General features: G+C 34.5%; 2 protein-coding genes across 2 annotated transcripts; both read left to right on the forward strand.

Annotated features, from left to right (window-relative positions):
• Window positions 1–298: 298 nt before the first annotated feature.
• On the forward strand, window positions 299–1141 carry LOC130743547 (uncharacterized). The gene has a single exon (XM_057595793.1). The coding sequence runs from the start codon at window positions 299–301 to the stop codon at window positions 1139–1141; it is 843 nt and encodes a 280-aa protein (XP_057451776.1).
• Window positions 1142–5031: 3890 nt separating this feature from the next.
• On the forward strand, window positions 5032–8650 carry LOC130742878 (G-type lectin S-receptor-like serine/threonine-protein kinase At4g27290). Its single transcript, XM_057594979.1, has 7 exons — window positions 5032–6433; window positions 6757–6879; window positions 7068–7225; window positions 7297–7507; window positions 7596–7833; window positions 7931–8078; window positions 8179–8650. Exons 1-7 carry the CDS (start codon window positions 5170–5172, stop codon window positions 8476–8478), a joined length of 2442 nt encoding a protein of 813 aa, XP_057450962.1. The 5' UTR covers window positions 5032–5169; the 3' UTR covers window positions 8479–8650.
• Window positions 8651–12276: the final 3626 nt, after the last annotated feature.

A 12276-nucleotide genomic window follows, 5' to 3' on the forward strand; every position in this document is an offset into this window, starting at 1 on the left:
ACATCCTGTTTGGACACAAAATATTTTAGTTTTTTAGTCTGGTAATGTCAATGAAACACAAACAAATACAACAAACCAGTTATACTTATCATCATTCCTAAATCATAGCTACAAATATTCTATTTAAACACTTACCTTATTTAATTTATATATATAACACACTATTCAAGGCCAAGGGCATAAAACGAGCCTATGGAGGAAGTTCTGGGCCAACCCAGCTATTCCCAGGTACAAAGAGACAGCGTGGCGAGCTATTCGTGGCTTTCTTCCAGTGCGGGACAAGCTTTTTCACAGACACATGGATGTTGATCCATCTTGCGGGTTCTGCGGCCAGGACATGGAAACGGTGGAGCATATTTTCCTCCGCTGCCCGATTGCTGTAGCTGTCTGGTATGGGTCTCCGCTAGCTTTGCGGGTGGAGAGGTACCCGACGTTCCATCAGTTTTGGGGAGACATTCTGCGGATTGATGATGAAGAAGTGGTGGCCATGGTCCAGTGTGTGCTATACCAGCTATGGGAGGCTAGGAACCGGAGTGTTTTTAATCAGCAACATGTGAGCATCAATCAACTTACTCAGAAGGTTGGGGCTCTCGCTAGTGCTGCGATTGGAGTGGTTTCTCATCCACAGTCGCGTCAGGTGGCTGCTGTTTGGAAGAGGCCAGCATTGGACCAGATCAAGATTAATTGTGATGCATCCTTTCGAGCTCCAACAGACGTGGGTCTAGGCATGGTGGCGCGGAACTCGAGTGGGGAGGTCATGGCTTCTGCAACATCATCTTCTTGCTCTGTTTTATCGTCTCTTCTTGCTGAAGCTTCATGTCTCTGTTGGGCTATGTCACTAGCTATTGACTTGGGGTTCCGACAAGTGATTTTTGAGGTTGATTGTCTACAACTATTCAAGGCTTGGAGGGCAGGAGTAGCTGGGAGGAACTATTTGACTACTATCATTAGTGATTGTCGTAGGCTTAGTTTGCATTTTGATTCTACTATTTTTACTTTTACTAGACGCTCAGGTAATTCCGTGGCGGATTATTTAGCTAGGAACGCTTCCACCTATGGCGAATCTGTCTGGGTGGAGGAGGTTCCGCCTGGCGCTATCCGTTTTGTTGACTCTGATTGTTTGGCATCTTTGCCCGCTTAATTTATATCATGCTTTAAAAAAAAAGGCCAAGGGCATAAAAGATGAACATAATAATACTAAGCAGAACTTTATAAACAGGTTTTAATGCGCTTGTAACAAATTTACATTATGTTTTGGATGCGAGAACAAATAAGGAGGAAAGTATATCAGTGGCAAAATTTTAAGTGAAGAGAAAACAAGAGAATTGTTGTATCTTCCAAAATTATTCAAAATGATAATTTTTTTTGTCACAATAGGAAAGTAGACCAAAAATGATGATTTAATAAAATTTTATTTAATTAGGCATATTGATTCAGCAATTTGTTTTTTAAGCAAGTGATGTATCTACTGCAGACAATATTTGCGGGAGAGTATCGCGTGACCCACTATATAAATGCTAGCAGCAAGTCATGGCAATCAATATTCATTTGCCAAATCAAATTTGCTTTATCTTCCAAAATTATTCATCAAATCAAAATTGTCATCTACTAAAAAGTAAACACGTTGCTTGACCAATTTAAATCCTCTAATCTCTACTACTATTTTACATGGACTAAAAAGATATTTAATTATTTTTTTCAACGGATCCCTCTCATTTAAGTTATAAAAAAAACCATTTAAATCCCTTCTATCATTTAAAATCCCTTCTACCAAATGCATCCCCCACCTATATACAGATGAGATGATAATTGGTGTATTAATTGCAAGACCTCATCTTTCAAGGTAAGATATTCTTATATAAAAAAATTAGAGTAAAATACACTCACCCCCTCAAGGTTTGTTAGAATGACACTCCACCTCATTCTTCTTTTAAATCTACACTTCACCTCACCTCCATCTAACAAGTTAACACCATCTAAAAAGATGCTAACAGAATATTCATTTCCTCATAATAATAATTAAAAACTAATAAGTAAAATAACAAAATCATTTTTTATTTTTTATTTAGTGTCACAAAACTTTTCAACAAAGGAACTTCAAATTAACGTATAGTTCATTCGTTAAAAAAGTGAATTTTTATTTTATTTTTGTTATAGTTTAAATTAAGGGTGAAATGTATGGAATAGTCCTAAATTTTTCAGATTTTGAGAATAAATATGACTAACTATAAACTAATCTTAATTAATCTTCAAATTATGAATATTGCCATTATTATATTGACTCTTTTATTAATCAGAGTTAACTCAACAATCGTTAATGATCTTCATAAACTATAATTCATGTATGAGAGAATGGTCAAACAAAAAAATAGTAACCTTTGGGAAAATGAAAATAATTCTCTAGTGTCTAATAGGGTTTGCAAACTTTTTTTTTTCTTCGGGATATCTTCGTTATTATAGTAACTTCGAGATCCAGTGCATCCATTGTTATAAAATATAACTTATTTAGAGCAACACACTACAAAAACGTAGATTCATAAAATAGTAAAAAAATATTTTCATCATAAATAAATTTGAAATTTCTTTGTATTTATTGATAATTTTTTTATAGTATTTAAATTCTCTAAATAAAAAAATAAAAATGATTTTTATTTTAATTATTATTAAATATTTAAAATAATTAATTGAGTTAAAAAGAGAATAAATTTTTTGGTTCTAAAGAAGTTATATTTTTTAACGAATGAAGTTTACCATTTTAAGAATATTTTTACTATAAGTTAATTTGAAGTTCTTTATATTTATTGCTGAAAAGTTTTGTTACTTTAAATAAAAAATTAAAAAATAATTTTTTTATTTTACTTATTAGTTCTTAATTATTATTATTATTATTCTTATGAGGAAAAGAATATTCCGTTAGCATTTTTTTAGATGGTGTTAACTTGTTAGATGGAGGTGGGGTGGAGTGTAGATTTAAAACAAGAATGGGGTGAAGTGTCATTCTGGCAAACCTTAAGGGGGTGAGTGCATTTTACTATTTTTTGAACGTAAAAAATTATTGTAATACAATATACTTTAGACATTCTAATATTTATTAGTTTTATTTTAATTTGTACTTTTAAGAGGACAATATTAACTATAAAAAATTAAATTGGCATTAAATTTTCTATACTACTTGTAATAATTAAAAGAGTAAAATACACTCACCCCCCTCAAGGTTTGCCAGAATGACACTCCACCCCATTCTTTTTTTAAATCTACACTCCACCCCATTTTTTATAAAGGTAAAATTTAGTGACGAAAACAAATTCGTCACTAATAAAAAATAATTATTAATTAGTTAAAATTTAAATAAGTTTAATGCATATACACTATCATACATTAATTTATGAAAATAATTTTACTGAATTAAATTTAAAAAAACAATCCACTCTGTTTGTTAAGTCCACGTCCCATCTGTCTCCAAATCATATTTCTCACCACAAACGGTCACCACCAAGCCTTTGCTCCCTTTAACACGACGGCCACTGTCCCAGAATGTGAAACCCCATGACACCACCATGCATCAAAGTTTTGTTGCGACCTGAACCACAGAACATGAATCGCACATTCCCAAAGCTATATGTTCAACTACTTCTTGTGAACTTCACCCCCTTTAAGTTGCAAGCGAACGCTCTGTTGGTTTAAGATGTCGTTGGATTTTGTTAAAAAAGGTGCTCCACCGCATCGTTGGGTTCTAATAACCTCCGATCCACTTCATATTTCTTAATTTTGTTTCTCTATTTTCTTCACCCATTTGTCTTGCTTTTTGGGTCTACAATCCAATTTTCAAAATTTGAGGTATAAAGAGATTATTTTGATTAAAATTGAATTATTACCAAATATGAAAACACAAGCATGTTTCCCTATGTTCGAGATATGGTTTGTAAACCGGTCGGGTGTGCTATTGCAGAATTTGCATTTTGAATTTATGGAGGAAGACCGCGATTGAGAGAATGAGGAGGACTGTGATGTTTTCATTTTTAAATTTATTGGATTATATTGAAAATATTTTTTGAAATAATTGATTAACAATTTAAATAATAACTAATTATTAATGAAGAATATTTTTCGTCACTAAATTTGCATCTATATAAAATGGGGTGGGGTGTAGATTTTAGACAAGAATTGGGTGGAATGTAATTCTAACAAACCTTGAGAGGGGTGAGTGTACTTTACTATATCATACTATTCAACACAATATTATGATATTTACAAAAAAATGACTATATCATACTATTATATGTTTAGATTTCGGGTTAGGTTGGGTGGATTATTACTAAAATTGATATCCGATATGAAGATGATTGAATTGTAATAAAATCCATCTGATGGACCCATTTGCTAAATCCAACCTGATTTTTCCATTGAATCGGATTAGATCAGGTGAGTTCATTGGATTTACCCGGCCTTGTGCACCCTATATTTAAAAGGATAAGTGCTGCATAGCAACACATTAAGATATTGTTTTTTCTGTGTTTACAATGCTAAGCATATTTTAGATACTCACGTAAATGGACTTTCCAAAAATATGAACAAGAAAAAATATTAATATTAAATTATATTGAAATGATCAAGTATCTCAGTATATCAATTGAGATTTCCCTATGATTTACATATCATTTGTTTATCATTTTGTGCTTCAAAAATATGGCCAGTTTGTTCCCCTGTATTAAATTTCCCCACCTAAATAAAGGTGGTTAGTTAATATCTATGACTTGGGTTGATGGCAAGCAATAAGTTGGACTACCATCTACTCATATCACATCATATCACATGACAATATCAAATGTAACATTGTGTCTACATCGTTAATCAAAAATATTTAAAGGATTCTACCTATTTATTACATATAAAGAGAAAAGATAAGCACTAAATATCAACAACATAAGAGTTTCCACATGGGAGGATCCTGATACCAATAATTGTTGTATGATGTTGATGTTGAAAAATATGAAAAAATATAAATCTTTGGTTTTCATTCTAGATCAGGCACAGACAACTATTGACTAGAGGCAATTCTTTTGCAGACTTTAGAAGATTTTGGCTTGTAGCCAAATTTGAAGTAGAAATTTGACCGACGTTCTAACCACAAATTAACCAACCACTGAACTAGGAGCTAGGAGATAGTGAATGGAAAGCTTCAAGGTGTTAGTTTTGTGCTCTTTTCTGCTCCATTTCATGCCAAGCATCGACACGCTAGACACCATTGTTCCAGGACAATCTGTCAAAGATGACAAGACTCTAGTTTCAGCAGAAGGGTCTTTTGAAGCTGGATTCTTCAACTTTGGAGATCCAAATAGGCAATATTTTGGTATATGTTACAAGGATATTTCTCCAAGAACATTTGTGTGGGTAGCAAACAGAGATTCCCCATTAGGAAACTCCTCAGGAATTTTGAATGTCACTGATGGAGGAAATCTAGTTATTCTTGATGCCACAAATGTTTTGGTCTGGTCCTCCAATACATCAACAACTGCAAAGAAACCAGTTGTGCAGCTCTTGGAGAGTGGAAACCTTGTTGTGAGAGAAGAAAGCAACCCAGAGAATCTTCTATGGCAAAGTTTTGATCTTCCTGGGGACACATTGCTTGCCGGAATGAAAATTCGAAGTAACTTGAAAAATGGTAAGTATACATCTCTTGTGTCTTGGAAAGACACAGAAAATCCTGCTGCAGGTGAGTATTCATACCACATAGACACTCGCGGTTATCCTCAATTAGTGGTTACAAAGGAGGACAAGTTATTCTTCAGAATAGGTCCATGGAATGGGAATACTTATTCTGGAATTCCATCTCAAACACTGTACAGATCATTGAATTTCTCCTTTGTAATAACTGATCAGGAAGTAGTGTATGGATATGAACTTCTTAACAAGTCAACTATTACAAGATTCATCCTCACTACATCAGGCCAATCGGCACGTTACATACTCTCAGATCAGACAAAGAGTTGGCAGTTTTTGTTTGCTGGTCCTTCAGACCAGTGTGAAAATTATGGCCTTTGTGGTGCTAATTCTAATTGTGATTCTAATGCCACACAGTTATGTGAATGCCTTCCCGGTTTCATTCCCAAATCTCAAGAAGACTGGAATTCACAAAGGTGGGATGATGGGTGTGTTCGCAGAGTTAACTTAGAGCATGGCCCTAATGATGGCTTTCTAAAGTATGCTGAAATGAAATTACCTGATACGTCGGCATCATGGTTTCATAGGAGCATGAAGCTTGAGGAATGTGAAAAATTCTGTCTGAAAAACTGCTCTTGCTCAGCATATGCAAGTTTAGATATCAGAGATGGTGGGAGTGGCTGCTTGCTTTGGTTCAATAACATCATGGACCTGAGGAAACTGAACTCTGGAGGACAAGACCTGTATATAAGAGTGGCGGCTTCAGAATATGGTATTTACATCAACTTCCTCAAATTTGATTAGCCAATAAATATTGACGTCAAACATTTATATTCAAACGCCTAACTAAGCTGCCCACAATGTTCATTGCACACAGTTTCTGGGATGCATGTTATAAATTCCATCCAATATAGAAATCAAAACATGAAAAAGTACGATTGAGGTCACCGGTGTCATAAAAATATATTTGCACAAGAAGCATCTAATTGCTATCTACTTTCAATGTGAAGATGTGCTTTTAATGCCTATAGCATTTCTGAACTGCTCAAACTTTGGTGTGTTGAATGTTCACTAACAATGTTTTTAATCTCTCAGAACATAACAAGGGCTTGAACAAGATGCAGCTTGCAGGGGTTCTGGTAGGCTGTTCTATATTTGCAGGGGCCATGATAATACTGGGTATGGCCTTACTTTGGAAGAAGAAACTTAAGAAGTCAGGTAATTATCTAGGTTTTTTAACTGATTTAGGCTCATACTGCAGTAAAATAATAATTTATCTAACGATTGAAATATATTCTGATAAGATTTTAAGATTTGGTATTTGGTAACTATAAAGTTTTACTATTCTAATTGTAGAACTTACAATGCAGTGTCATTTGTTTACAATTATTCTCCTACCCTTACAGGAAAGAGCCAAATACTTAGATGGAAGAGTGACCCAGACAACAAAGAGGATGAATCCATTGACATACCAATATTTGAATTATCAACCATAGCTAAAGCAACTAATAACTTCTCCACTAACAACAAATTGGGAGAAGGTGGATTTGGACCGGTTTACAAGGTAATATGATCATATTTATATCCTGCCACTGGATTCAGCTTCCCACATAACATTCTAGATAATGGTCTCAGGGTACTTGGATAAATGGGCAAGATATAGCAGTGAAGCGGCTATGCGATAACTCAGGACAAGGACCAAAAGAGTTCATTAATGAAGTTGAGCTAATTGCCCATCTTCAGCACCGAAATCTTGTGAAACTTCTAGGATGTTGCATTCAAAATGATGAGAGAATCTTGATATATGAATTCATGATTAATAGAAGCTTGGACTACTTTATTTTTGGTTTGAGATTTATCCTCTATCAATTCTAGATTTTCTCATACAAAGATTACCAAATCATCTTCACGCTAACTAAACTGAATTTTGTCAGATCAAACTCGAAAGAGCTCACTGCTTTGGGCTCAACGCTTCCAAATTATTTGCGGAATTGCTAAAGGAGTTCTCTATCTTCATGAGGATTCTAGATTAAGGATTATCCATAGAGACCTCAAGGCCAGCAACATTCTTCTAGATGAAAATTTGAATCCAAAAATATCAGATTTTGGTCTTGCTAGAACCTTTGGGGGAGATGAAGCTGGAGGGAAAACAAAAAGTGTAGCAGGAACTTAGTAAGCATAGTTAAAATGTTTTGACTTTGATACTTTTTGAAGTATAAAAATTCACTTGTTCCCTTCTCTAAGCTCTTTCTCTTTTACTGTATTGCAGTGGTTATATTTCTCCAGAGTATGCCGCCCGTGGGCATTTCTCAGTGAAATCAGATGTCTTCAGTTACGGTGTTATTTTACTAGAGATAGTTAGCGGAAAGAAAAACACAGGATATTTTGACCATCATGATCTTCACCTTCTTGGTCATGTAAGTCTAAAGGTTTAGTCCAGTTAAAATACCATTTATATACACCTGCATATTTCAATGTGAATTCAAACCTCAAAATTTGGATTTTCTTTTTCTTTAGGCATGGAGACTGTGGTGCGAACAAATGTTACTGGAGCTGATAGATGAATCTCTAGGCGACTCAATTGCTCTAGCTGAACAAGAAGTATTGAGATGTATTCAGACTGGACTTCTATGTGTGCAAGACAGACCAGAGGATAGGCCAGACATGTCAGCTGTAGTTCTTATGCTGAATGGTGAGAAACCATTGCCAAGACCAAAGGAACCCGCCTTTTATCCGCGTCACCTAGGCTCTTCATTAGAACATAGTAAGCTACATTCTAACAATGAGATTTCCATGTCATTGTTAAAACCGAGATAGTTTATACTGGTGAGACAGGGAATGAGACACAGTTTGAAGATAGAAGATTTCAATACTACGGAGTTTAATAGGCTTAGGCTTCAATGCAAACAAAATAGGTTTCCTTCTCAATGTATACGATGAATACAAATCTGTAAGGTGTTTGAGTATAGAAAACTTCACTATATTACTATCTCCTTCTTGTCATTGGTACTCTAATTAGTAACGGGATGAGCAAAAATCTGATTTTCTTAATATGCAAACTTAGGCTCATTGTATGGGTAATAAAATGGGAAATGATTTACATGTAATAGTCAATACCTTGCTATTTAATCTCAAAGTGACCTGCTTGTGCTTCACCAAATGCCCACCCCTTTCTATATAATTTTCTTTTTGGTGTAGAAGCAGAAAAGAAACAATCTTTGGCAAGACATACCTTTTCTTACAACAGAAACTTGCATGCTAATGAAGTTTGTATATCAAGAGCTTATGTCAAGACTACACTAGAGTCTTATCAGCATGATTTCTCAATGTTGACACACGTATACAATCTTCCTATATTTATTGTTCCACAGCTACCATTTCATGCAAATCAAAAGTTATGCTAGAAAAGAGTAATGGTTCTGTCTCAATTATTAATGAGATTGAGAGTAAGAGTACCTGAAACAAGATAAGCCATTCTCATCATTTCATTTCGAAACTTAGCCTCAGTACATGCATCTTCAAGTTCTCCCTTGTGCTCAATCAAATCTTTTTCCCAGTTTTTAAGCTCCGCATGAACTTTAGTAAGTTCAGAGGTGAGTTTCACAGTTTCAACTGCTTGCCTATCAATAAAAACTAATTTCACAATGTTAAGAAAAATAAATGCAATGTTAACAAATTCATTGTTTCATGATGACTGTAATTTTTTTAAAAATAAAAAAGAATGGGTACAGGTGAGAAAATGCAGCTTCCAGAACTCAAAACTCAGGGTAGATAACAAACAGTGAAAGGGATTACATTCAGCATTCTAAACCTAATTGACTGCCCAAAATCCAGAAGCCTCATTCAGTATCAAATCTCAGAAGAAAAATTCACATACTAACGTGTATGGAAGCGGTAAGTTTGGAAAGAAGATCACAGGCCTTCGTTCTGGGGTGTGAAAACATGGTGCCCGTACATGAAGCCCCCGAAGTGACAGAAAAAATGGGCAGACATGTTAGTTACAAATTCATAATTTCAATGAACTCTCCTTTTAAGTTACTATTTTGTATTTGTATGTTAAAACCAGTCTATATTTTAGAGGATAGAGGCACCAACTAAATTAGTAACAAGGGTGTTAGTGTCCCTCTTATCAATTGAATAGCAGGAAGGGTGTTAGTGTCAGTTAACAAGGGTGTTAGTGTCCCTCTTAGCATCTACCATAGAGAACTTAATTACACATGAAAAAAGCTTCACAAATGACCCAATCAATATATTCAAGCGATTTGAAAGGTTCATGGGTTCCATCTACACTATGGACTTCACAGGATCTACAGGCTATACAAAAAAGGGACCAAGCAATCACTAGTTTATTACAGGAGTCTAAAGGAGTTGGCTACATGTCAAAAAAAAATCCTTTCACGGGAACCATGTTCGCAAAAGGTAAGATGTCTTCGCTAATGACATGTCAACTTCAGAGCTAAGGACCTCTTCAAATTCCAGTTTCAGCTGCATACAGAAATCCTGCCTAGTGAATAAAGATGTCAAATCATAGCATAACTAAAAAAATTCTACTCAGTTTCCAAAACTCTCTTGTGGTAAAATTGATATGATATTATGATGAACAACAGAATGTAGAACTCTCTATATGTAACAGAAAATCCACATAAATACCATTTTCCAGCTCATGTTTCTTCAAATTCAGGGGGTTTCCCATAATAAATCATCTCTGGCATATGCATATATGCATTAGAGAAAATCAATAAGGTTCCATAGTTGATAAAACGGCTAGTACCTAAGTGTTATAAGTTAGACATAGAAGATAATAGACAAACTGTAAATCACAAACGTCCTGCCAAAGATTTAGTAACATCTGAATGGTTTAAAAAGCTATTAGCAGATTTATCTCAAACTGAGATCACAGTTTAGTGAATTTCAAAATAAATTGGAAAAAAACACTCCAGATTGGAAAAATAGGAGGTTCTTATCAAATAGAAAAATTACACTGGCTTCATCCCAGTTTAAGTGTCCTAAACCTCCCTTGTAGATGACTAATTAAGGAAAAACATTTGATGAGTGGGATTAAGGTGGTTCATTATTGTTAGAATATAATATAAAACTATTTATGTGACTTGTACCTAAAGCTTAAGTTTTTGGGATAATTGGTTGTTCGGCATAGTATTAAAGTGTGGTCTAAAGTTCGATCATTGCCGCCCTCAACTCTTCTAATAAAAAGATGAATTTTAGCACATGGTATATGTGGACCTGTGCATTGTCCACGTTTCAAACTCAAGCTCTTGCGTGAAGGGGCATGTTCGAATATAATGTAAAATCATTCATGATGTGACTCTTAGCCAAGCTTTTCCAATAATGGGTTGTTTTACAAATATCAAATCAAATAATAACCATATGTAGAAGTCATAGAAATCTAAATAATGGAAAGAAACAGATATGTCAGAAAGAAAATAAGGGAGGAGAAACTTACGATCCATATATATTAGTGACAAGTGACAACTTCTTTGATCCTCCCACTTCATATTAGGGCATGGTCAGTGAAAACAGGCTTCGAGCTGCAATGCCAGAAAGATAAATAGAGAGGAGAACTCTAACCGAAACCTGCATTGCATTGAGCGACATGTGATTACGGCCTACGGGTAAAAACTGTAACAAGGAGAAGAAGGGGATTTTCAATGCGATTTGCAACGTGTAGAGAGATGAGCATGTATTTGTGACACGAGAACGAGAGCAAGCGTGGGTGGCACATTAAGAGGGAGTGTGAGAAACACTGGAGTTTCCCAACGGGTTTTTTCTGGTAAGATTTTAATGAGGCATGTGTTCTTTAATCTGTTTTCATGGAGGTGGTGGGAGGTGGTGGGTCTTATACTAGCAGAGGGTTCATTTTGGTTTTTCTGTAAAGCTGATACTCTCAATTTTTCTTTCTCCTCTTTCCCTATTTGTATTAAGTTGAAGTACTCCTTGTGCTTCTTTTAGCATTATTCATGTTGCTTATCTAAAAAAAAAAGCGAGTGAAAAAGGAAAAAGTGTAGAACTCTCTCTATATAAGTACCATCACTAGGATTCATATGACAGCTAGTTGTGATTCATACGATAGCTAGTTGTAGTTAAACATCACATATAAATTATGATTATTTTTTTTTGAACTCGACGATTAATTTATAAAGACGATAATTGAATATAACAAGAATTACGTGGAGGTACGAGAGTGATGTAGATGAGAATTATCTCTCATATGTAGCTAGAGTAATATCTACGGGTCACTTAATAAAGTAAGACTTTGAAACAAATGACCATATTCATATTCATAAAGAGTAAATGGTGTATGAAATATTTATTAATGAAAATCTTGTTGAGATTAAAGAACAAAATTGAATATGCAAGAATGACATGCTTACTCCAACATTCACATCTAGTAGAATCAATAAATAGTTGTTTTTTCAAACCAATAATGTTTTTTTAACACAATTTTCAGTTGCACCTCAGATAGTTGGAATAGAAATGAGACAATTTAGTGACACGATATGCGCATGATGTAATAGAAAATGTATAGAGAAAAAATAAAAAATATGTAGAGTCATTTAGACACCCCGTAAACTAAAAATGAAAATGAAATTAAAAAAG

This window comes from Lotus japonicus, chromosome 3, assembly GCF_012489685.1.
Source record: "Lotus japonicus ecotype B-129 chromosome 3, LjGifu_v1.2".
In the NCBI taxonomy this organism is placed as follows: Eukaryota; Viridiplantae; Streptophyta; class Magnoliopsida; order Fabales; family Fabaceae; genus Lotus; species Lotus japonicus.